The 26,573-nt window shown below is 33.7% G+C and overlaps 1 protein-coding gene across 1 annotated transcript in view; it reads right to left on the bottom strand.

Moving 5' to 3' along the window:
- Positions 1 to 14,230: 14,230 nt before the first annotated feature.
- Positions 14,231 to 26,573, bottom strand: part of LOC123554696 (uncharacterized) — a 46,532-nt gene continuing 34,189 nt past the window's right edge. Inside the window, exons 24-29 of the mRNA XM_053547804.1 lie at positions 26,056 to 26,085; positions 25,486 to 25,809; positions 23,770 to 24,096; positions 18,920 to 19,246; positions 17,891 to 18,238; positions 14,231 to 17,691 (exon numbers count right to left, since the gene is read on the bottom strand). Coding sequence (XP_053403779.1) covers positions 17,498 to 17,691; positions 17,891 to 18,238; positions 18,920 to 19,246; positions 23,770 to 24,096; positions 25,486 to 25,809; positions 26,056 to 26,085 — 1,550 coding nt within the window. The 3' untranslated portion in view covers positions 14,231 to 17,497. The remainder of the gene's footprint in view (positions 17,692 to 17,890; positions 18,239 to 18,919; positions 19,247 to 23,769; positions 24,097 to 25,485; positions 25,810 to 26,055; positions 26,086 to 26,573) is intronic.

Raw genomic sequence — 26,573 nt, forward strand, 5'->3', positions numbered from 1 at the left:
CTCAGGCGGGACCACTGACCTTCCATAAGCCTGGTGGATGGCTTCCCAACATGAAGAATTCAACGCTCCGAATCAGGCCCGAACCCTTACCGGTGAGGGGCAAGTGATTCGAAGTCAGCGGCCTTAACCACTCGGCCACATAGGCCCCCAAAATACTCAAGTTATCCAGTGTTTCGAATGATCCAAACATTAGTGCTTTGCCAGTAAAAAAATCATAAAACCTTAACCAAAAAAACATCTTAGTTCAGAGTCATGGGAATTGTTTCTCCTGGTGTAGATTTTAATAGTAAATAACCATTTCAAGTTTCAAGTCTAAAGCTTTGATAGTAACAGAGATATTTGACTTTATCAAAAACTTTAACCGAAAAAAAAATCTAAGTTAAAAAGGCATAACTCTGTCAAAATTCAAATCACTCTGCCATCCATGAAGGGATTTTAACATTACTTGACACAATTGTTCCCCATGATAAGACAACATGTCATGCGCAAAACCCAGACCCCTAGCTTAAAGGTCAAGGTAACAACTGGATGTCAAGCGTCAATAGTATTTTCTTTACTGACCGGTCCAGATCTCTGTCATCCATCAAGGGATTACAAAATTACTTGGCACAAATGTTCCCCATGATAAGACGTTGTGTCATGCGCAACATACGGAATCCTAGCATAAAGGTCAAGGTCACACTTTGTGAGCAAAAGTCAAAAGAATTTTGTTCCTGTCCGGTCTATAACTTTGTCCTGCAAGACATCAGTTGGCACAAATATTCCCCTGGATGAGACAACATGTCATGCACGAAACCCGGGCCTTAGGTCTAAAGTCAAGGTCACACTTCCCTTTGTTGTTACTATGAATAAATTATATTGTTACTTTTTTATTAATGGCCGTAGGGAAAAGTCGAGACCTCTTTTCTGTGGTACAACATGCTTGTTACATCGAATTTTTAGATGCATTTTGACTGCCTCTACCTGGTAAAGAGTTCTGTGTGGACTTATAATAGATTTTTTTTAATTAATTTCCATTTGTCGTTACTATTAATAACTTATATGATAACTTTCCTTTTTATAATTAGCCAAACAATCCATATGAAATCAATATATATACAAACTATAGGTTTTTATAAATGGAAATTTTAATCCAAGTGTTGTGTTATAACATATTGTATATATAGTACAATATTGTTTATACATCATTGACAGATATCAGTTCAGTATGTTATACTGCAGTAGAAAAAAATAGGTGCATTCCAGTAGGATCTTTGTATTGCATGGCAATACTTCATTCACTTGTTTCTCTTCATGTAGACTTTTATAGTAATAATCTATTTTAAGTATCAAGTCAAAAGCATTAGTAGTAACAGAGATATTTGACTTTTATCAAAACCTTTAAACAACGGCGACGCCGAAGAAGACGCCGCCGCCGACCCTTGGGCGAGTGCAATAAGTCCATGTTTTCTTCGAAAAGTCGAGCTAAAAAGCGGGATAAATGCCCAAGATAGTCAAAGGGAGACAACCTTTACTGGATTAAGTAAATATTCCAACCTGATTACAAAAAGCTTTACATATGCAGGGGTCGCGACTTCAATTTTTAGGGTCGCCTACGATTATTTAAAAAGTAGAACAATTAAACAAACGTTTAGTTAGCTTCCATTTTCTCGAGGGAACTGCATGTTTTATTTGCTTGTAGTTTAGATAATAAAATGGAGCTAAGTGTTTAGTAGAGATAGTACTTAAGTTTTCCAAATCATAGGTTTGAAGTTAAAAACCTTTGAAATGAAGGCAAGTGTCCTTATATTTCTCAAAAATAGATATATAGACAACATTTTAACCAAAGCATAGAGTTACGAGCAGTTAATAATTTTGATGTAAAAGAAACTTTTGTGATCAAGGAAATGTAACTGTTCTTGAACATGGAGAGCAGAAACATCGAAGGGACATAATACAGTAACTTTTTTCTAATTAGGTGCATTTGATTTAACATTCAACTGTGATCTGGATTGCTAAATTATGACCTATGATACTGTGTGCTAAAATCTAGAAAATCTGTATCAGTCTGTAAACAGCAAAAATATGCTGTAATAGAAAACAACTATCAAAACTCTAACTGGGAACCCAGGACCTCTCACACCTAAGGCAGACACTCTACCCCTTCCCTGTAACAGCAGTAGATAATAGCTATGCAGTTTTTGTGCACATATTACATTACGTGAACTGGAACAATTTTGTGACAATAACATCATAATCGGTGAACTCCGGATTATCAGCGTATTCGCTTTGTTACCTAACGGCAAATTTCGTGTAGAGAAAAAATATAATATAATGCTGACAACGTTTAAATCGGTCAAAACTGCCCAAATTTCTCTGACGTGTTGTTCAGAGTATGAACTTATTAACTGGTAGTACCAGTGAAATATAGCTCACACTGAATCTTTTATGTTTGCCCTTTTAGCAGCTGGCGAACGTCGAAGACGGTGAGCTTTGTCCAAATATAAGCAATTATTTTACCAGTTTTGAGCGGATTTCAACTGATAGGAAATTACAGTTACAAACTAAGTACCTTTCTGCAACACATGAAGTCATTAGCATTTACTGTCAGTCAGTATTATGACTAAGATCGACTGCCATTCATTCATTCCAAAGATTCATTATAAGACAGAGTCAGTTGTTTACATTTTAATCCTAACCGGTGCACTTGTAAAAACCACTTTATTTTGAAAAATCGAAATGTGCGAAGAGCTATGGTATGGTCTCTAGATTTAGTGACTTTAAGCATACTTTATTTACTAAAACAAAAATCTCTATTGCTGTGGACACGTGGTAATACTTTGATTAAAACAAGGGGGTCATGTTGACCCTGAATCGTCCACCGGAGTAATTTGAGCCACATGTTAAAAAAGGCAAACTGATGCTAAAATATTAGAAAGTAGGTCAGTAGGTCACATTCACGGTTACTAAATGTCAGTTTTAAGATTGGTGTGCAAAACTGTGTATATATATAAGAAAGGCATTCTTGTTCGCCTTAAATCTCTTAAAAGTCTGATATTTGTCAAATGTATGAGCTTCTGCAACACCCGCCTTTCCCATAACAGAGTTCGTCGTCTATGTCTAGCGACAATGTGAAAATTGATATGTTTACTCTAGACCTTTCAAATTAAAATAAGTTTTTATATAAAAACAAAAACCCGAAATAAAAAGACTTTAAACTTTGCTTATTGTATTTTTGCAATATAGGACAATTTACAACAGGGAATGACGTTACATTCGTTGAGTCTAGCAATACGGGTTTAACCGATTCGATATCAACAGAGCCCTCCTCGACGCCGATCCTGACAACATACAACGTACAGGTAGTTATATATTTGAAAGATTATACAATGTATTCTAACCTGCTTGCGTAATGACTCGCTAAGTAGTAGTTACTTTGTTTTAATAAATGAATGAGGTCAGTTCGCTGTTGATCTTTTTTCAAAGTATTAAAGGTGAAGGACGAATGGCATTAGACACGTCTTCATTTAGTCAGAATGATTAGAACTTACATCATCCTACTGACATAATGAACGGTCTAAACATTTTAGTAAATGTACGAAAAATAGATACAGCTTCGTTAACTTATAGACCCCTGTATTAATTGTCCACCGCTGCTAATAATGTTTCTCCCTTGGTAGAATGGGACAGGTTGTAAATGTATGGCTATAATTTGTAAGAAACATGAATCGATGATCATACAAAAATCGTAGATTGCACACAGTCTGTCCCTTTTTGAAATCGGAGTGATTAATAAGATCGGAGCAGTATGGATTTATACACCACAAATCTTCTGACTCAACAATGAGTATTTTTGTGAATATCTCAATTATTGTGTCCAATGTAAATTTTTGAAATTTGGTATACATTTAATAATTATATTGCAACTGTCATACAGGATTTATAGTAAAATAAAATTATCCTTCGGAAAATTTGACCCATTTTACGACTACGGTTCATTTAAAAATCAATTCATAAACTTATTGAATCTTCTTAATTTAGCACAAAAAAAATCCTAAAACGTACAGCATCATTTTTTTGTCAAAGCTAGAACGAAAATTACACTTTGGAGCATGTTTTGGAAAAATGATTTTCTACAACTTTGTGTCCATCTTATGCAGGTTCTTTAACAATGAACTGTGAGCGAGTTACTTATATAAATGCAGTTTGTTTATCAATTCGCGTTTAGTGAAAATGAGTTGAGGTATTACAATGATAAAACAAGAGCTGTCGGAGGACAGCAACGCTCGACTATTCAACAGCCTTGTCGATTGAATGAATAAGAAAGTCGAAAAAGGGGCATAATTTAGTAAAAAAAAGCAAAATAGGGTTATGGAACCTGCATAGTGCTTATCAGCTCATGACAGTGGACAAGTGTGTGAAGTTTCAATCCATTCCCATAAGTGGGTACTGAGATACCAGCTTACATATAAGAATTTAACCAAAAACTCCTAAGTTGAAAAAGGGGCATAATTTTGTAAAACGCGAAGTTGAGTTATTGACCTTTGCACTGCATGTCATATGACAGTGAACAAGTGTGTGAAGTTTCAATCCTTTCCCATTAGTGGATACTGAGATACCAGCTTACATACAAAAACTTAACCAAAAATTTCTATGTTGAAAAAGGCGCATAATTTTGTAAAAAAGCAAAATAGAGTTATGGGACCTACTTTGTGCATGTCAGATCATGACAGTGAACAAGTGTGTGAAGTTTCAATCCATTCCCATTAGTGAGTACTGAGATACCAGCTTACATACAAAACATTAACCAAAAATTTCTAAGTCGAAAAAGGGGCACAATTTTGTAAAAAAGCAAAATAGAGTTATGGAACCTGTGCAATGTAAGTCAGTTTATCACAGTTAATAAGTGTGTGAAGTTTCAATCCATTCCCACAAGTGGTTGCTGAGATACCAGCTTACATACAAAAACTTAACCAAATTGAGACGCGGACGTCGACGCATGGGCGAGTCCAATAGCTCTACTATTCTATGAATAGTGGAAAAAGGGTCATAATTTTGTAAAAACGCAAAATAGAGTTATGGAACCTGTGCAATGTAAGTCAGTTTATCACAGTTAATAAGTGTGTGAGGTTTCAATCCATTCCCACAAGTGGTTACTGAGATACCAGCTTATATACAAAACCTTAACCAAACATTTCTAAGTCAAAAAAAGGGGCATAATTTTGTAAAAAAGCAAAATAGAGTTATGGAACCTGTGCAGTGTAAGTCATTTTATCACAGTGAATAAGTGTGTGAAGTTTCAATGCATTCCCACAAGTGGTTGCTGAGATACCAGCTTACATACAAAAACTTAACCAAATCGGTACGCGGACGCCGACGCATGGGCGAGTCCATTAGCTCTACTATTCTATGAATAGTCGAGCTAATTACATTATGACATGATATAACTGTATTGAAATTTTGACATTTTATTTATTTTGAAATTTATTAATTACAATCAATTTATACATATGACGAATGCACTGACAGTACAAAATGCTGTTTTCGGGTGTGAAATTAGTTAAAAGCACGCTCTGCCAAATTGCAGTACCTTTATGTTTTCGGTTTATTTTTTTGTACTTTTTACAATTATTTGCATTGTGTTTTGATATTACGTAAAATGATAAATTTGACGTGTTGTTGAAAGTTCTTTTTCAAATAACACGAGGAGTATTTGTTCAGCTCGATATGAGTGATAAAAGGCAACTGTTTTTTTTTCATCTATCTTGAATTCGTCTACATTTGAGCAGTGAATTTGTTTTGAATCGTTTCTTAAGAAATATGATTCATCATGGTCACGGTGTTTACTTATGGTAACGTTTTACTCGTTACAAAAAGTGTGGTACTAATTGCATTTCCAGGTACATTTGAAAATTCCTTGAACATATTCAATGTCGGCGAAGATGCATCGTTCGTAAGTGACATCAAGAATATACCGAACTGGAAGAAGATTGAGATAAGAAGGTCTGGTGGAGAAGATTTCATTGCTGTTGATAGACACGAAACAGTAAAACACTCCTTTGGATCGCATATAAGCTTGATGTTAAATGAGAGCTTTTTCATGGCAGATGCTACCAGACTTGCTGTTTTGTTTGACACTGTACTATGCAATGATACATTAGGAGGTGTTGGGGACATTATTTACACATGTGCAGTTGAAATTGACAATGTAACAGCAGCAGCAGCAAATACAACAGTTACATATCAAAGTTTGTATTCTTCATTTTGATACCGGTGACGGCATGTTCATTGAAAGTAAATAATAAAGCAATGACTGCAATACTTTAAAATGTCAAAATACATTGCAAATGCACAATGCACCACTTTGTGAAATATCGATTTACTTTCAAAATGTTCAGTTACAGCATAGCTATAGTAATATACACAAATACACACAAATGTATGTCGCCAATATCGCGATTTAAGTGGTGACAAAATTCAAGTACTTTTTGATATATGATACAGGCGCTTATCAAAGAAAGAGAGCAGGTATAACTTTTAACAAACTAGAACGTACATACTCGCTCCTAGTAAATTAAATACTTCGTTAAATGAAAACTATATCCATGATATCTGATGATAGAATTAGGGACGCAATTATCTACGAAGCCAGTGGTTGAACGTAGTTGCAAGCATTGGAATTAGGTGTCCTATGTATTGGTAATTCACACCTGACACGTTACAGAACCAAGGACGATGTTTCTGTATCTTGCACTGTCCTCCAACAAGTCTAGAGGATCCACGCAAACGAATCTCCAGTGGATATGATCAAGCTTATAAAAAAACAAACAGACAAACATCTGATGATTGATTTACTTTCCCTGATTATTTTAATGCTATATTTTGCAATACGACTGTTTCATATCGGCTATTCAAATTTATTTCAAAATTTCAAATATGGCAGCCATTAGCGCAATAACATCTTGCCTCATGTCGTCAAACAAAATGAAACTTTCCACAATGTTATGTTTTATTCAGCGCTTTGATTATAATTGGTAAACTCAGATAGTTTTAAACATTCCGAATGTATAATTGTCAACAATAATTGATAATCTGGTATTATTTCATACCCGAAAAAAAGCAACTTATGAAGATCTTTGTTTTCTACCACAATGACAAGCTACAATGATATTGGCAGTTTATAACATTTTGTTAACTTTGTTATTTTCAATTCCTAAAGTTTTGTAACCGATCCCCAAAAATCCTTTTTTCGTATTTAACGGGACAATTGTTGCAATTCCTGACAAACAGTCATTCGGAATTCCTGCGCTCGCATATAGCGTTTCGTCTACAGACAGAAGTGAAATTAGAGAAAACGGCAGTAACTTTCCTATTTTAAGTTTTAAATTTTAGTGACCAATTTCTTAACATATTTCATTCAATGAGCCTTGGTTTGATTCAAAATTCATCATGTTTAATCACCAACCTATCCGTCCGTCAATCAATTAATCTCAGTCACACAATATAACAACTGTCACTGGTTTTAGGTGCACGAATATCCAGTTCAAGGGTTACTCTTTTAGCGGTAACGAGACACTGTCGAGTTAACGCCAAAACAGTTACCCGACCAAAAGCCAGACATTTCCATCTGTATCTAAAACCAGTGGAAAATATTTTTTCCTGCATACCGTATTTTAACAAAAGCAAAATGAAATACTTCCTCTGTAGCACGCATTCTTTAAGCTGCGTATTTGAACAAAGCGCGGGGAAACTGAAATGACGTCAAATCATTTAAATGATACATAACTAGACCTATAAAGTTCCGGTTCAGTTTTATCGTTTGTACACTACATGTTCCTTTCGAACGATTTTTCACTGAGTTATTGCCCTTTGATTTTTCAACATTAGTGTAAAGTAGTACTATTGTTTGTCCGGAATATTTCTGGGAAAAACCACTTCCTGGAATTCATCGAAACTTAATAGGAAACTACACTACAAAGAAGAGATGCGCGTAATGTTGTGTCCTCATGTTTTAGTCGGTAAAGTTTTCACTTAGTTAATGCCCTTTGATTATTCTTCATTAGTACACTACAGTACCATTTTTTGGTCCGGAGTATTCCTCAGCAACTACTGGCTGGAATTCATTCAAACTTCCTAAGAAGCTTTACTTTTAAGAGGAGAATCGCATATTGTCTTCATGTTCCGGTTTGAATATTTTCACTGTTTCATTTCCTTTTGACTATTCAACATTAGTAATTTAAACTACAGCACCATAATTGTCAGGAGTATTTCTCAGCAACTACTGGATGAAATTCAGCGAAAATTTATAGGATGTTTCACTCTCAAGAGGATATGCGCATTACCTTCATGTTTCGTTTGCCCTTTGATTATTCAACCTTAGTGCCCAGTCGGTGAATTCCACTTTTGTTCTTTTAATATGCATTAATCATATTTCGGGAAAGAATCCATCGGTCGGTTTTAACGATATTTTCTTGTTCACATAACTTAGGGCAGAGATAGAAAGCACTGCATGCACATAACATACAGACCATTCTATTTTGTCCCTTCATCTGTCTATTCACTGGTCTGTCTGTCCATTTGTACATAACAGAAGATAGATTCTTTGTCAAGAATGAGACATATTTTCATAAAACTTGACTAATAGATGGTAGACTATTTCATGTATATGCAAGTGCTTTAAGTATAGTATACAAATCCTGGATCCTATGGAAGCAAATATGACAAATTATTAATGCCACTTCCAGTAAAGAGAATCTTTCTGCTTGCAACAGTCTTGTTCTAGCAATGAAATATGACTAAACTAAGTATTAATTATGTGTAGCAATATCTACTGTTTGTAGTAAAAAACCTCGAGTAGAAATCATTTCGAACAAATGTCTTTTCTGATAGAATGTTTTTACTTTGCACGATATGAATGAAGAAGTATTTTCTGTTAAAATAATAAAATATTTTTTGAAGACTACTATTTTCTATTTTTTTACATTTAATTTAATAGAGAAGCCGGATGTGCCTGTCCTAACGATGTCATTGGAAATAATTGAACACAAACTCATGTTAGGAGACAGACTCTTTTACTGTGAGGGAGATGTAGGCGACCCGCCTGGAACTATAGAAGTACAAAGTAATTTCAACGGATCGTTTGAAAAGTTCCTAGCATCAATATCTGGATTAGATGACAATGGAATTGGATTTATTATAGATAAGAAAAAAGTACATCCGGATGTACTAATTACCAGATGATAAGTTTTGGCCTTCACAATATCACCATGGATATGCAATCGAAACGCTTCAGATGTACAATACATCCATCTAATGAACTTTCGATACCGCTTGATCACTTGTATGACGAAGAAATAATTAGAATTGTTCCAGGAAAATTACAATAAAAATTTTCCCAAGTTTGTCGTTTGTTGATATTTTTATCTCTGAATGTTCATTCTATTCATAACAAATTCAATTTCTAATGCTAGTAAATGAATGTTAATCTACATCTTAAAATGTACCAGTGAAAACGGAGCAGATGATAAAAACAAACAATACTAACAGAGATTAAAATTACCTTTTACTATTTTCATATTAAACTGACGTCTGTGTAGGGAAAGATGGTTTTGTCTCACATCCATTTTTCTGTCATCTTAGCCTGATGTCACAGTTCAACGAAAATAGGTGTTGCTATAGTTTGTGAAATAGACATGTGCTTTAACGATGCAGGACATTGTGTTGAATGTTCTTCTGTTGAGTGTTACAGCATTACAGGTAAGCGCTACGAGGTACCCCTTTTCATGCTACACAATTAGTTTAAAGTCAAAATGTACGCATAATATACCTGCTCGGTAAAATATGGTTTTTTTTCATGAATACATGTTATTGTCGATTATTTAAAATATGTTTCTATGCTATGCATGACGCAGATGTATTATTATTATGAATATATTTATCTTTATCAAACTCTGAAATAATAACAGATGAACCGAGTGCCCTTGTGTTTGAGATGCAGAATATCGTTATAGATGGCATTCATACTACCAAATACATGACATGTTCTGGACCCATCTGATACCTTACCAAAAACCGGACACTAAAATCCAATTCAGTTCAGCTGGATCCAACGAATTTGAGGATTACAGGATAATGCCTTTTGAGTCAGAAGCCGAAAATTGTACTGGGCAGGAAATACTTAAGGAGATAATTGGCATTTCCTTCGACCTAGAATCTTATAACAACACAGACTTCAGATGCGGGTTGTTTGAGGGTGACAGCCGTAGTCCATTAATTGTCTCAAACAACGAAAAACTGCTGGTATTGAAAAGTAAGAAAACTGCGATGCTCACTTTTGAATACTTTTATCAAATTTACATAATGAAAAGATAAAAAAATCTACATAACCTCGTGGCTGGAGTAGTGTTGCACAATCAATTACCTCACGTTAACTGTGTCAGTCTGCTGTTATTTTGCTTTTTGCGCTCAATGCTTCAAAATCATCTTCTTGTAGATTTTATTTATCATAAAAGAGCCGACGCCGATGCAGTGATAAAACTTACACGCGAAAGAGCAGTTATACCAATCCATAAAGCCTTTATAAATCATTAGTTTCTACACATAATTATAAGCTTAGAATTTGGAATTCAGTGCCATCTGTATGAAATAATGATGAAAAATTTTGGCCAAAACAGGTCGGTAATTTCCGTATGTTTACATGCATATCTGACTTGTTTTATTACTAATTTGACCAAGATATAGCTCATTTTTGTTAAGGATTATAAAAGAATGTTTTTGTTTCTTCATGATGACGATTTATTCGAAGTTTTATATGATGCCATATTTCATTTCATCTAATTTCAGATCCGTGCTCACAGAGCCAGAAGAATAATCTTTACTACGAATATACCTTTAACTGAAACTGGTTCATCTGGTGCTATACAAATGGGGTGGCACTAGCCGAGTGCCCGACAGAGACGTGTCCTAATATAACAACAGTACCAAGTACAGACCCGTTTCGTGCAGTTTGTAACAATACTTGCCATTTTTATTGACAGGATATGTACATTTGGCGTCGATGTGTCAATAGAGTTATTTACATTTTTTAACCTTAATTTGATTGTAACCAGCACGGAAACCATTTAGTCTAGAAAATACTGAACAGCTATGGAACACTACTTTTCATGAAGATGATCAGCATTGATTTTCGTTTTGAATGTATTTTGAAGACGAAATGATAGTAGGGTTGTATTTTGCGGAGTTAAATCCAACTGCAGTGCAAGAATTAGTAACAACGAGTCGCAGTGTAACGTTCTTTTCAGTTCTATTTTAATCAAATGAAGGAGGAAAATCTCTCTAGAAGATATACCCGTTTCACTTTTTGAAAGTTTCAAAATTAGTCTTTAAATTTAGTCTAAAATTGGTTCAGTTATTTTGGCAGCAAAGTTGAATTTGATCAAAATAAGAAATATGATTTAGTACATACACCTATACATATACGTAACCATGAACGAACCTTAGTTCATTTATTTGCTATAATGAAAAAAATTAACAAACGTTCCGGAATGTTAAGGTATTAGACCCCTAATAGTAATGTTTAAAAAATGGCATTTGCTTGGTATATTCTTACAGTTGGTATTTCCTCAAGCTCAAGTAGAGACAAATTTCAAAGTGATGGCCTTCATCTAAAACGTTTGCAGAGAATTCATTATACCATTATTTATTATAAAAGAAACATGAAACTATTGGTAAACAATTATAAAACTTAAAATAAAACTGTCCATATCATTTTCTCAAGTAAATAGATTTAATGTGACAGAATTGTAACTCCCAACATAAAAAAATTTGGGTCGAATCCAGCGGGTCTGTTTTGAATTTTGCACTCTTCATTCAAAAATAACCTTAGGGCAGAAGTAAAACCTACCTACATTTCTTCCACAATATGTAATCTGAAGACTGAATGGAAAATACAGAACTTTTACCGCATATAACTCAGTATTTTTAAAGATGTGTAACTGTACCCCTTCTGTTTCAGAGGTAAATTCACTTTGAACAGCAAGAAAACGCTTATCAAATGATTTTTTCCCACTTTTGTACAATAAATCAATAAATTAATAATCAGTAATAAGCCTTGAAAGAAGTAAAAACTTACTAGAAAGAAAGGAAAATAAGGAAAAAAATTTGGTCCCAGTGGGGCTTGAAACTACCCCCCCCCCCCACACCCCCAAAACTGCAGTCAAAGTAGGTTTATGGTAGGATTTGAATACTCTTCAAAAAGGAGGTACTCTATTATGGGCCTAATACCTTAAGAGACGGTACTTTAATTTGCACTTTAATTCTTTAGTTCATCATACAATCTACACATTGTAATCACAAATCTGACGAAATAATCAAATGTCTATCGATATGATGAAGGTAAAAAAAGAATATGTATACATTAACACAGCAATATGTTTAATAACATTCCACTATGTTCGACCAGCATAGATTTCTCTGCAACGACTGGACAAAAAAGCGAAAGAGGTACAGTAACAATTAAAAACAGATATTGATGTAAACTGTCTTATATCTTTAACTGTACATTATAAAACCATACCAACTCAGCAAATCAACAAAAACATATTTTATAAATATACATCATATATCATTTAATACATATGTATCATTTTAGAAATTAATGCTTAGTTTTTGTGAATTTGAAGTTGTTTTGAAAATGTTGAAGAGACAAGGAATTATTTAATTGCTTCGTTAGAGTTCTTCCATCTTGTAACAAGGCGCTTTTGACCAATGATTGTGAATCATTTTGATGCATTCTGTACTTGCTTAAGGTATTGGACCCGTAAAAGAGTATCTCCTTTTTGAAGAGTATTCAATTTCTACCATAAACATACTTTGGCTGCAATTTTCAGGGGATGTAGGTTCCATATTTTCCTTTTTTTCTAGTAAGTTTTTACTTCTTTCAAGAATTATTATGGATGTATTGTACAAAAGTGGAAACTTTTCATTTTATAAGCGGTTTCTTGCTGTTCAAAGTGAATTTACCTCTGAATCAGGAGGGGTAGAGTTAGACATCTTTAAAAATACTGAGTTACATGCGGTAAAAGTTCTCTGTTTTGCCTTCATTCTTAAGATTACATATTGTGGAAGAAATGAAGGTAGGTTTTACTTCTGCCCCAAGGTTATTTTTGAGTGAAGTGAGCAAAATTCAAAACAGACCCACAGGATTCGACCTTAATTTTTCAATGTTGGAGTTAGAATTCTGTCGCATTAAATCTGTTTACTTGAAGCACCCTAGAAAAAATTATATTTACAGTTTTATTTTGTGTTTCATAATTATTTAATAATAGTTTGATGTTTCTTTTATCAAAATTAATGCTGTAATGAATTATCTGCAAACGTTTAAGATAGTGGCCATCACATTGAAATTTGTCTCCACTTCAGCTTGAGAAAATACCATAAATTATACAAAATTTACAAAAAAACGGCACGGTAAAAGTTGTTTAAAATTTGCAACACAGTGCGAAACATGGTCAACTTTAAGAATATATCAAGTAAATGCCATTTTTTTTAAAATTACTATTAGGGGTCCAATACCTTAAGTTATATGAGTCATTGTATCGTTACCATCTAAACAGATTGTAATGCCATTTTGAACAACGCACCGGAATATGCGGCGAGTGATATTTTTTTTTAATTTCTATATTCATATAAAATTAGTACTTATTTAAAAAATAATTAAGATTTTCAAGTTGTATACCACGGTTCACAGTTAAGATGTGCAGTAAATGAATAACGGAGGACGTTAGCCCGAGTAATTTAATATCCAAACATCTGAACAAAAAAACGTGGTATAAAAGACGATCGATCTTTTAAATACACCGAGTGTCACCAATAAAGCTCAAATGATTCTTGGTAAAAAACAAAACAACAACAACAAAAAAATAAATACTATAGAAATCTTTACATAAATTGATGTTTGCACATTTAAACATGCGAAGAGTCATTTCTGAAATTTTCATCAACCCCAAATTTGACGAAGAAAAATTATTGTTAAGTGAAGTGAGGCTTTGCCCCTTCAATTATTACTATGAAATGTACATATGTTACTCATTATTTAACTTAATAATCAAACTAATATTTGTTTCTACTAACTTTATCTCTGAGACATTATACCTTGTCAAAGTTAAGCATGTGTAAACTCATTTATTGGTCAAATTCTGGCAAAATTACATAGATATCTATCTTAGTTTCCATAAAAAAGAACAAACATTGATTATCAAACAAAATATTTACTATCTTTATTATTCATCACAAGAAAAACATAATTATGTACAGAAATACATGTACAATTAATACTCTACTGGCGTTACATGTTTCGTGATTATAGCACATGATACAATGAAAACAGTATTTAATATGCATATTTTCACGATAACGTCCGCATAGCAGAGTTAACGTATGTACTCAGTGAATTATACCAGCACTTGTATCATGCAAATGAATAGATAAACTAAGTTTTGTTCGATATTTGATGTCAGCGGTACATACTGCATGAGATAAATAATTTGCACTACATTTTGCAGTTTGTCTGTAATTACAATACAACCTTGAAAATTAGCAAATAATTCATTTATTTTGTTCAATTGATATATGCTTAAAAAGGAAAATGTTTAATTGTGTTCATATATAAAAACTTCTCTGGATTATATAGTTACGATATAGTGAAGATTTAACATAGTTTAGCTTAGTATCGTATGCTCCAAAAGAATCGGTATATTAGTGTGAACTGTAACATGAATTTACACAGAGAAGAATTCAGATTTCGTTCACTTCACAAAATGCTTATTTACTCTGAAATAAACAATAATTATGCAAATATACATTTTGTTGTCGGTTATGAAATGTAATGACGTAACGTACATATATGTTTTAGGAAAATACTAATTAATGGACAGCTTGACAAAGGATACTTTATCCATCGGCAGACATGGAAGCAGCTATATAATTACTTAGTAACAGCTGTTTTAGGGTTCAATGTATAACCTAAGCTACTGTATTTCTCAATTGACTTGACTGTCGTTGATTAAAATATGACCTTGATATGGCTATTTGTTTTGTTTCATTACACGAGAAATAAAGTTTACGTCGCATTAACATCTATTTTTTCTACACCTTTGTCATCTACGTAGCCTATATCCCTTACGTATATGCATATTTATGCATCTAAATGGCCAATCTCCCATCATTATAAACTGTGTCAACCAAACGCTAATGGTATCAATTACTGAAACTCTGCTGAACAGATTTTTAACTCCCTTTAATTATAGGTAAAATGTATTAAACCAGAATTTTTCTTTCATGTAAGATACGCATTTTATTTCTTACTTCTTTGTTGAAACTACGTTTTTATTGATTTTAATGCGTTTTGCAAGAACTTGCTAAAAGTTAGACGATTTTAATGATAGAAATCTTCATATTACCAAAAAGTTATTACATCCACAAACTACGGAAGGCTTTCACTAAATATTACAACAGATCGTCCGAACTTTTAAAGAAATATAACACAAACCTTAAACACTACACACTCCGCATGCTATGAGGATGCTATCAAATTTGGAAAATTAAACGTAATGCTTAATTTAATCAATTAGTTGTAAAATGTGTAAAATGTTTATTAAAAGAGGATATAATGTGAAAATCATACATGGCAGTGCGTGTTTGGTGACTGACCGCTCAACAGTTAGTCGCTTTTCTGTTTGATGGTACGACGACTAATTAAGTGTTAGACACCACATCTAAATCCTACAAAACAAACGAACGGAGGGAGTGGAATTCTGTCTTGCAGATTGTATAGTCGTGCCTTTAAAAGTTATATTCTTGGTGCTCTGACTTCAGACAAATTGTTGAGTACATAGTTGTAATTGTACCTTAGATTATCTCAGGGAGGAGCTTGGGCGCTGTGGTAAGGGTGTTTCGCCCAATTGTGTGAATTTACATCTTTTGTGTGTGTAATACATTGAATAATGTTGTAAATTTTCTATAGTAGTTTTTTTTGTTAATGTGAAACTATCCCTAGTCGGGATTCGAACTAACTTCGGCCCGTTACACTATTGACGAAATTGCATTCTGTACTGAATACGTCTTAAATAGATGTGCCAAACTCTTTAAACGTCCCTGAATACACTTATTCAATTGGATATATTTGTAGATGAACAATAAACAATCAGATGGCATTTTAACATTTTTGGCAAAACAAAGAAAATGGAATCGACAGCTGAAAGATTATTAAGTGCATTTTCAAAAGCTTTTAGAAATGCCGTGCAATAATTATTACAGGAGGAAATATGAATATTTTACCACTTATTACAGAAAATATCCCGCCGACACGCATTTCTTCGACTTGACCTATTTATTTTGTTTCGTCAGCAGATTTCGATTTTTGAAGCCTTTGCTTTGTCATTGATACTGTTCTTAAATTAAATTAACCTACTCCGTATGGTTCTTACAAGACGCTTCAATAATAATTTCCGACTACAGGTTAAGGATATATGATATTATTAATCGTTCTTCGATTTGACTTATAAATAAATTCCTCAATTAACATTGACTTAGGTTATTGCTTGGTATATTCATATACGAAATAAAACAGGACTAGCTTTGTTTTTTGGATATGTTTGATATGAAATATGTATATTTGTCTTTAAAATAAATCCGCGGAATAACTTAGATATCACGGAGTAACAATGAAAATGCCTACTAAATAAACCTAAAATTGGCATGAAGAAAATATCTGCCAAACACTCATAAGTTGTTGTATACAACAATCATGTATCAAATAAATATCATATATTTTATTGATCAGTCAAATCATCGGTTAAATAAGTAACAAAGGCAACAGGAATCTACTTCACTTTATGACCCAACACCGAATAATGAACTGTTAATAAATATGAAACGTCGAAATCATATAAATACATGTAGTAAAATAGATATAATTATTATTTTTTTACATTAGTTCTACCGTTATCGAGGACTACCTTTATGATAAAAAGTATTATGTTGTGAGTTCGAACTATTAGTATCTACCGGTTGGAGCAAGCAACAACAAAATCAAAAAATCTAATCATTTAACAAATGAACATAATTCATGCATTTGGATATATAGAAGCAAGTCGATGATTTATTAGAATACTTGCGAAAAAAAGGTGTGAGTGAAAGAAATAAAAAGTAACCATTTAGAAACTAGCTATGAAGAATATAAATGAGCAAAAATATCTCTGCCTGCGAAGCATGTTGCAAACCTACCTTTTGAACAACATATCAGAATGGAAATGTCATAAATAAAAAAGTCCACGGCGAGTAATTCTCTCAGACACAATTCTATATCATCGGTTGAAACAACATGATATGTATGTATTTCTATAATCTATTCTTTATTGTAAGAAGTAGAAAAAGAGACATATGAAATCTGAATGCGTGACTGTTATTTATGGCACTGAAAGTACAATACCTAATCTATCTATCAGTTATATTTAAACTATTAGCTTTGAATACACGACCCTGTACAGTGAGCACATCCAAGAACGCCATTAGTTATGTTAGCGCATGTTGTTGGTGGACATGATTTCACATACAGAGTTTTAGAATAACATTGAATGTAACGATGACAAGTATATTCCTCAACTGGGTGATAAAAATACGTAGATTCGTTTCCCTCCTCTGATAGGCAAAGGTCTGAAAGATAAGAAAACATTTTATATAGATTAAAGACTTGGAAAAGCCTATCTATGTTTGACTAAGATTTGCTATAAAAACGTTAAAAATTTACGTTGTTTTCTTTCGATTTCAGTAGTGGTAAGCAGTGTAAGACAGTACGATATCCAGTATAAAATTCAAAATAACCTTTATGTATTCATAATCAAGTATTACTTACTGGTCAACATCTTCAACATTTTCGTTGGTGAAACTTGAAAAGGCTCCGCATTTCCACTTTCCCATATTCCACACCTAAATTCAGTTTCATTCCAAGACGAATCGAAAAGTATAGATTTCCTTGCCGATGTTGTTACATTTTCTGAACAATTTCCTACATTTTCGGTCAGTGTCCCAAGTGTGAAATCTTCATAATTTTCAGTGCCATCTTTTCGGTATTGAACTTTTAGTGTTAGACCATCAGTGGGATATCCAAGATCGGCAGTGCATGTAAAAAGGTCCGTAGTAGTTGTTACCTGATCCTCGACAACTGTTGTTGGAAATTCAAGCACAGGCGTCGTAGGTTCACCTTTAAAATAAAAATTTAAAATAAATCGGCGTGAGCTGGCATTAAGGTCATGCAAAACTGGTGCTCTTAATTAATGAAACTGGAATTTTCATAAAATATTGCCGATGGTGATTACTACATACATGATAGAAAAAGGACAAAAATATTGTGTTCAATTAATAAGAGATGGCGTTATTTATATATCCATTCACCTGAACTTTCATATGAAATATAGGAGTAAGAAAAACATAGATCAAACACACTTTTTATATAAATGAAGCTGTATTCAGACACAGTTAAAATAATTCAAGAAATATTGATTTTCTAATTCATCAAACAAACATTTCTTCTTTAAAGTCCCAGTGTGTGTCGGTATTGTTTACAAATATGGTAGCAACTCATTTAGTTTCAGATGTTAATTTGAGAATAAAAAGATTGTCGTTGATTAATAACATGTATTTATGAACCAACGATCAAAATAGTATTTATTACGGAAGCAAAAGGGACGTCAATTTTTATTTTTACGACCAGCCAGACAACGTGTAACACGCTTTACACCGTTCCTTATGTATTTCGGATTCAGCAGTGGTGTTCACTTAGTACAAATTATGGAAAAATGTGTTTTAATTTCTGTAAAACGAAGGAAATGGAGAAGATGAAATATAGAAGGAACTGAATATCAAATAATGAACATAAGATTACGTGTGACACTGAGGTACATTTGAGCACTCAAAGTTGAATCTTCAGCCGATTCACAGAAATATTTTGCTTCACTGTCACACGACACTTCTGCTATCGTCATGGAAACAGTTGCCCTTGTTCCATCTGCTGTGATGGTGCCGCTGTATTTATCCGCCTGACACTCCAGAGTATTATTTGTGTTGCTTGCTGTACAAAGCTGTTGCATAGAATCTCTAGACCTTTTGGAAATTATTATTCCAGATTGGCCTGCGTTGTTATCCAGAATACACTGTATTGTTTTTGCGCTTCCAATTTCAGCTTTATCGTTATCCATGGTAAAATATACCACTGAAAATATTGTTTAAATAATTCAAAGCATGTTAAAACACAGACTTGCTCACGTTCGTTTTTTGTGCTGTCATATTACTCACATATAAAACTCTTCATTTACAGTGTAAGTAACTCGAGCAGGTTGTTTTTATACAGATATTTTATTGCCTTTTGTTCCAAATATAGGTTTAGGCATCAGATAAAAATATTTTACTTTAGAGGCTTGAAATATGCTTTTATCCTACCTTCATGCGAAGTAAAGGGCAAACAAATATTTTGCTTTGTTAGGTCAGTGGCTAAATAAACTTTTGCCGGACTTCTTTTTTGTTTTTGGATTTATTTTTCATCTTGGTTTGGAGAACAACTGTTAAAAGACATGTTTAAGCAATGATTTTTATAAATGAGCTTTTATTAGGTCGTGTCACTAATATAATGCATATGCCTTCCGTATTTGCAACTACTACAACACGCTCGAAGAAACGGAAGATGACTCATCCATAGCGTTTTGTCCAGGACTTTAGCTTTCTGCACTTAAATCAAGGAATATTCCATCTGTTGAATAAAATCGTTGAGGAAACGGTTATCTATCTTTTTCTTCAAGGGGCGTTATGGCTTTTATGAATTTAAATCACGCCTAACGTTTACTTGGTGAGAAGGGTATCAGACTTGCAACTGAACTTTGGATAAAACTTCACTTGGCAACAAATTAAAATTAGCCATTCTTATTCAGCAGTACAAATAGGTCTGGTACAAACACAAGGTTAGTTTTTTCCGCTTTTGTTTTATAATGTTCGGTATTTTTTAATGCAAGATGTGTGTGTAATTTGGAGGGCGTATTAATGTTGAAATATAAGGCAGACACATAACTAGATGGAGGTAAATTTTAACTAAAATTATTTTAAATCAGAAGGTATGATAAATAGAACATTACGTCAAAGTCTTTATAAATGTAGATTTATTAGGTTCGGCTACGAAAACCTAAAGTCTCGGCTAAAGCCTCGACTTTTATATTTTCTTCACCTCATCTAATGAATTTAAATTTGTAAGACAGTAACCTAATATTCTCTTTAAACAACGTTTCCAGTATTTATAAAAATTACCATTCATTCTGGGAACCAGGCTAGTTAAAGTATATTGGAAAAATGATCTTATCTAGTAACAAAATTATTCCTCTAGCGAAATTCTTCTGGTTTGTTCTTTTCCTTCGATATGAAATAACATTGTTTATAAAATGATCAAGGTCTTCGCACGGTTTATTATCTGATTTAAAACACGGTTCATAATTAAGCTGCGCAGAAATTGAATTACGCCGAAGCATCCGTAAATCAGACGATAAGCTACAAGGTTTTGTCTATTTTTGCTCTAACATGCTCATTAAAATACTTTGATAAATATGCGTGTTAATAGGACACTGGCGCCCCCACCTCCCGTCACTGTATTTGGATTTATGACTCAGGGGAATTATTTTTCAAGATATATGCAAAACAAACTTTGACGCACTTTATGTTTATTTTTCATTACGTAAATCACGATAACTCTGGTCTAGCTGTGTGAAATCCCTACAAGAACACCAGATGCACAACTGCATTTGCTATATATACGAAGGGTGTTCAAAATATTTTGAGACTAATGCGCTTCCGTAGAAAGTTACCATTTAATTTTCACGAATTTCACGGGATCTTATTGTTAGCATTTCGTTGACAATCGAGTAAAATTTTATTGAAATCAAATCAAGCCTTTTAAAGTTATTGTGCTTTATTTATCATATACTCGTATACACTGGTCAATTGTACATGTAAATACGAAACCTAGTGCACAATTAGAGATTCGAGGATATATAAAAGTGCGGTGTAGTTTAGGAATTACTGCAGAGAATATTCTGAATGAAGTGCATAGACACTTTGGAATCAACAGTGTATCGAGTAGCACAGTTTACAGGTGGTTCAAGGCATTCACTAATGGATCGAATAATGTCAATGACAGGAACCGTTCTGGCAGACCTCAGACAGCAATCGCTTCCAGAAACATTGCTGCTGTGAAAACCCTCATAGAAGATGATGCTCGGTACACGGTACGTGAGATATCTAGTTATCTGAACTTATCAACGGGAACAGTTCCGAACATTCTGACGAAGAAATTGTATTTAAGAAAGATTTGTTCCAGATGGGTGCCCCATCTCCTGACCGAGGATCAGAAAAAAGAAAGAGTGCGTTGTGCTAAGGAAACATTGAAAAGAATCAAAGAGCTCGATTCCAGGAAAATAAATGAACTGATTACGGGAGATGAAACGTGGATCTACTACTTCGAGCCACAGAGACGCATAAACAACAAGCAATGGCTCCGCAAAGACCAGCCTAGACCAATCATGCTAAAAGGACCAAGAGTGCCAAAAAAGTCATGTATGCTGTTTTCTTTAACTCGCAAGGCCCTGTGGTACAGGTTGCAGTTCCAGAAGGAAAAACTGTCACTGGAAAATTCTATCGGGATAAGGTCTAAAGCGTGTCAATGCCTTTCATGAAAATAGTCGGCCTAGAACAGGTTTAAGAGGGCTGTACCTTATTCATGATAAAGCTTCATCTCATAAAAGTGATGTAGTGCAAAGGTTCATTGAGGCAGAAAAAGTTGTACAAGTGGAGCATCCCCCTTATTCTCCTGATCTTAGTCCGTGTGACTTTTTTCTCTTCCCTGAAATCAAGAAACGGCTGTCTGGGCGGCGTTACGCATCACGCAGTGCGCTAGCAAGTGCGTTATATCAGTGCCTTTTGGGTATCCCCAATGGGGCTACTCTGACGCTTTCCGGAGGTGCATCGATCGACTTCAGAAGTGTATTCGTGTTCATGGAAACTATCTTGAGGGATTAAAATAAAATGGAATTTGATATCTATTGTTGTTTTTATTCTATTGCTACAGTCTCAAAACTTCTATTGCTACAGTCTCAAAACTTTTTGAACACCCCTCGTATAACAATCGTCTAATGTTATATGACTCTACGTTAAATATTTTTGAGATATGTGGAACACACAATTTAATGCCCTTAGTGTATATTACTAAGTCAAATAGGCAAACTCTGCAGACTGAAATCCACAACAAAACTTATATGCACAAAGTCGCGTGGTGAATAATATTCCTATATAGTTTCATGACTCTTGGTCAAATATGTTTTAAAATATGCAAAACAAACTTTTAAGCACTTTTAATGCGCTTTTATGCGTATTTTTATTAAGTTAAGAGCTATAACTCTGGTCTGGCTGAGTGAATTCTCAGCCGGTACACAACTTTATACGCTAAATAATATTCCTATATGTTTCATAATCCTGGGTCAAATATTTTTAGAGATAAATGCGACACAACCTTATAGATCCTTTATCTCTATATTTTTGACTAATTCAAGTGCCATAACACTGGCCAGGCTGTGTGAAATACAATGTACCATTTTAAACACTAGGTGCAAAACGTCACATGCTGAGCACGTGACATTCCTGTAAGGTTTGATAACTGTGAGAAATACTTTTTGAGATATGCAGACACAAAGTCGAACGGACGGATAGATTTTTGACAAAGTCAAGGCCATAACTCTAGCATAGTTGCGTGAAATCCGAATCCGGATCAAAACAATAGTTGCATAATGTCACATGCTGAATGACAATTACTTGAGGTTTGATAACACTGAGTCAAATACTTTTTTAGATATGTATGACACAAATTCCGACGGACAGACACAATTTTGACAGTCAAGAGCAATAACTCTGGTATGACTGTGTTAAAACCCAATTAAACCACACAACTTCACAAGCTAATTGACAATCGTTTAAATTTGATGACTACTACTTTTTGAGATATGCTCGGCGATTTTTCTTCATCCAGTATATTCAAACAGTCATGCAGGTACTTGACGTCAAATTTGACGTCCTTATGTTCTCTCACCGGTACGCGTGTCAGATTGTTTATCGCAATATATACAATGCTTGTCTTCCTTCTGTGATTAACTAACAAACAAATAGAGTCATGTTAAAATCTTTTTTCCATGCACTGACAAAGTGACCTCATACGGTATAAAATGAATATAATCAATATGTGGTAGGTAGTACTACAAAATGTATTTGAGTCTTAACGCTAATAATATTTGTATTAATATGTAATAGAAAGAGTAGGGGTTCACGTGAATAATTAGGTTATTTCTCGCAGGTGTAGCCTCATTATTCTTTGTGTGGCCCCTTTTGTATCATGGCCCGCCAATATGAACAACGCATTCGTCTACTAAGTTTGAATTACAAGTTAACATTCCATTTAAGCGTTGGTACTATTACGTGAAGCGTACTCTAAATGAAATAGAGAACGGTTTCAGAAAGTTCAACATTTCTCTACAGTATTCCATATAATGTAGGTGGGACCTAAGACATGTTCTCTAACTTAGATAGGGTACGATTTATAGCAACGTCTCTTCCTCAGTTGAAGAATATTACAGAAAGAAGTTAACAGTTATAATGACACTGCAGGTAAACCATGATACAAATTGAGTTATTTAAATGTGTTCATTATACCTGGTTCAGAAATGGCAACTGATTCCGTAGCAGACAGATGAATATCTCCATTCGAACCTGTTGATTCGCAATTATACTGGTCACCCTCCGTAATGTTAGTGACATAAAACGAATGCAAAACTTCAATAGCAAAAGTACAATTAGTAGTTTCAGATTCAGTTTGCGAAACATCAGTTACTACTATCCAAGAATCTCCACCGAAGTTCTTCTTTTTCATGACTAAACTTCCTTTCGGCCGCCCAACATCACCAAAACATTTTATTGCAACTACTTGATTCAGGTAATACTCGGATGGTTGTTTCGTAATAATTGGAGTGGAAGCATTTGCTAAAAAATAGTAATCAAAGAACTAAAACTTAGAACTCAAATGACACTTTGAATTCATGCTTTTAGCTTTTATATTAATTCATAAGCATCACAATTTACGTCATTTTTCATGAATATTAGTTAAATATTTCTGTTTATAAGTATTCTATCAATAGACTAGCAATCATACTATTTCATTAAGCCTGTGGCATTCCTTTTTTTCTGAGTAATGACGTATTTGTATCTTTAAAATAAAATGAAAGTATATCATGGAAAAACGTTACTTACAGCTGCGATAATTCGAAATAAATTGCACACCACATCAAAAATCTAGGAGCGACAATATAAAATCAAAAATAGTAAATGTCAAATTTTTACTGAAGTTTTCAATGTAAGAGTAGTTATATTGGTAATAATAGTATACTGAACTTTAATTAGGCCTTGAAGTCAAAGGAAATCTTAATTAGGATGGGCCAAGTTATAAATGTCTGCTCTGTTAAAACAGAATAATTGTAGTCTTAAATGTCAAACAAGAAATCTTGATTTCAAAGTCTGTCTACCTTCATGATTTTATTTGAAATTTCAGCGTTTCATTCATTCGAAGTAGCGTGGATTGACATAAACGGATTTCATCTGTTAATTATTACACCTCGGACATAGTTTCACATATTGGAACGTCTTAAATATTAAAATGATCGAGACTGAAAATCCATCTACTGGCTACGTGATGCAATTTCAGTACAAAGGACCTGCCTCCCAGAGAATGTGTGTAGGCTGGAAACTCATGCAGCATCCCATAAAGATACACCGTGTCTGTGAAACCTCTTTTCGGTAACCATAATAGATTTATACAATTGCAGTATGTTTTGACAATAAAAACTGCCAGTCCTGGTGCAAATTGAGTAAAGTACACTATTTGTAAAGTCAGTCATTTCTACTTGTAATTAGGAAAGAGAATAATATAAATTATATCTTTTATAACAGATTTACAGCTTTGTTCTCTTCAGAAAGGGCTTAAAGTTGAATATTGTTTTATCTGAGGTCACCAAAAATTAACATTTTGTCTAACCTTCATTCCATATAAATTAATGTAATTTATGATTATTGTAGGAACAATTCAATTTAAACATATACTTGTTATCGCTTTCTTGTTATCCTTCTTAGAAAATGGAAGTAGTGTGCAACGTTTTCCGAAATATTACAGGGATATATCTATCAATTTATGCAGCCGTATGTTTATAATTCACATACAGCACCGGTGTTCTGATTTTGCAGTGTGATTACTCAAATCAACATGCAAGTTATTATACTAATTAGAGACGCATTTCTATTTTTGTTTACTGATTAATATATTGTTTGATTCATTTGATATGAAAAGAAGAGTAATTCAGCGGAAAAACATATAAATACCTTTCATATCAACTTTGACAACGTCTTCAATACTCTGATACCTAAATGTATATGAGGTAACGTGTTTACATTCCAGTGGCTCGAATCCCAAGACTATCCGACTTGGTTCAAGGTTAATAATGTTGCCGCTTGAAGTCGTTAATGGAAATGAGTCATTTGATACGCCTTGACTTGAATCGAATATCATGCCAAGCTCATTTTCAGCGTTGATGGTAACGGAAGCGGTGGTCAAATTGTTAAAGTCGATAACAATGTTATTCAATGTACATGTGACTTCGGCATTTTCACCGTATACGCCATCTAACAGATCTTCACATTCCATGTCTACAAACAGTGATTAAACAAATTAAATGAACCAAATAGTACGTGCAGAATATAAAAATACGTATTGAAACCGTCTGACTGAAATGGAAGATAACTATATTCTTTCCTTCAATGTTATCATCGACCAAAATACTATGAAAGATCGTTATGAACAAACTTGTTTCAGAAATGCCATATTTAATACAAACACGAATAGGAAAACAATCCAAACATTTTGCTGCTAATTAGATTTAATTACTAACTTACATGTTGAATCGGGTGATGGAGTAGTTGATGCTGAAATATGAATATAAAACTTTAGTCAAAATAATATCGAAACTGGAATTTAAAATGGTATTTTACTAAACACCTACGTAGAGGTATGTACAGCTAAATCCAAAATCAGCCCCTGTTAGATATGAAAAGACAAAACCTTAGTCCTAACCTGTCAATAAAAGAAAAAAAATGTAGTTCTGTAAAGTTTTTATCAATTAGATCTACATGCAGTATGGTTATTTTGTCTAGGAAGCAGAAAATAGTTATATTGTACTTTAGAATTTGTTAAACACAAAGGTTTTCGACCCGTTCTCTGCTATCTCAATATTTGTATTTGTATTTGTTTTAACTACAAAGTTCAATAAATGTAAAATATTTTGATGTCCATCACCTGGACTAAAATGTCAAAACATTACCAATCTTTAATAATTGCATTTTTCGACTATTTTCAGCCAACATTGGTCAAAAAGACTTTAACTAATCATACGCCTCGCCCAGGAATTTAACTC

The sequence above is a fragment of the Mercenaria mercenaria genome, chromosome 7, assembly GCF_021730395.1.
Source record: "Mercenaria mercenaria strain notata chromosome 7, MADL_Memer_1, whole genome shotgun sequence".
In the NCBI taxonomy this organism is placed as follows: domain Eukaryota; kingdom Metazoa; phylum Mollusca; class Bivalvia; order Venerida; family Veneridae; genus Mercenaria; species Mercenaria mercenaria.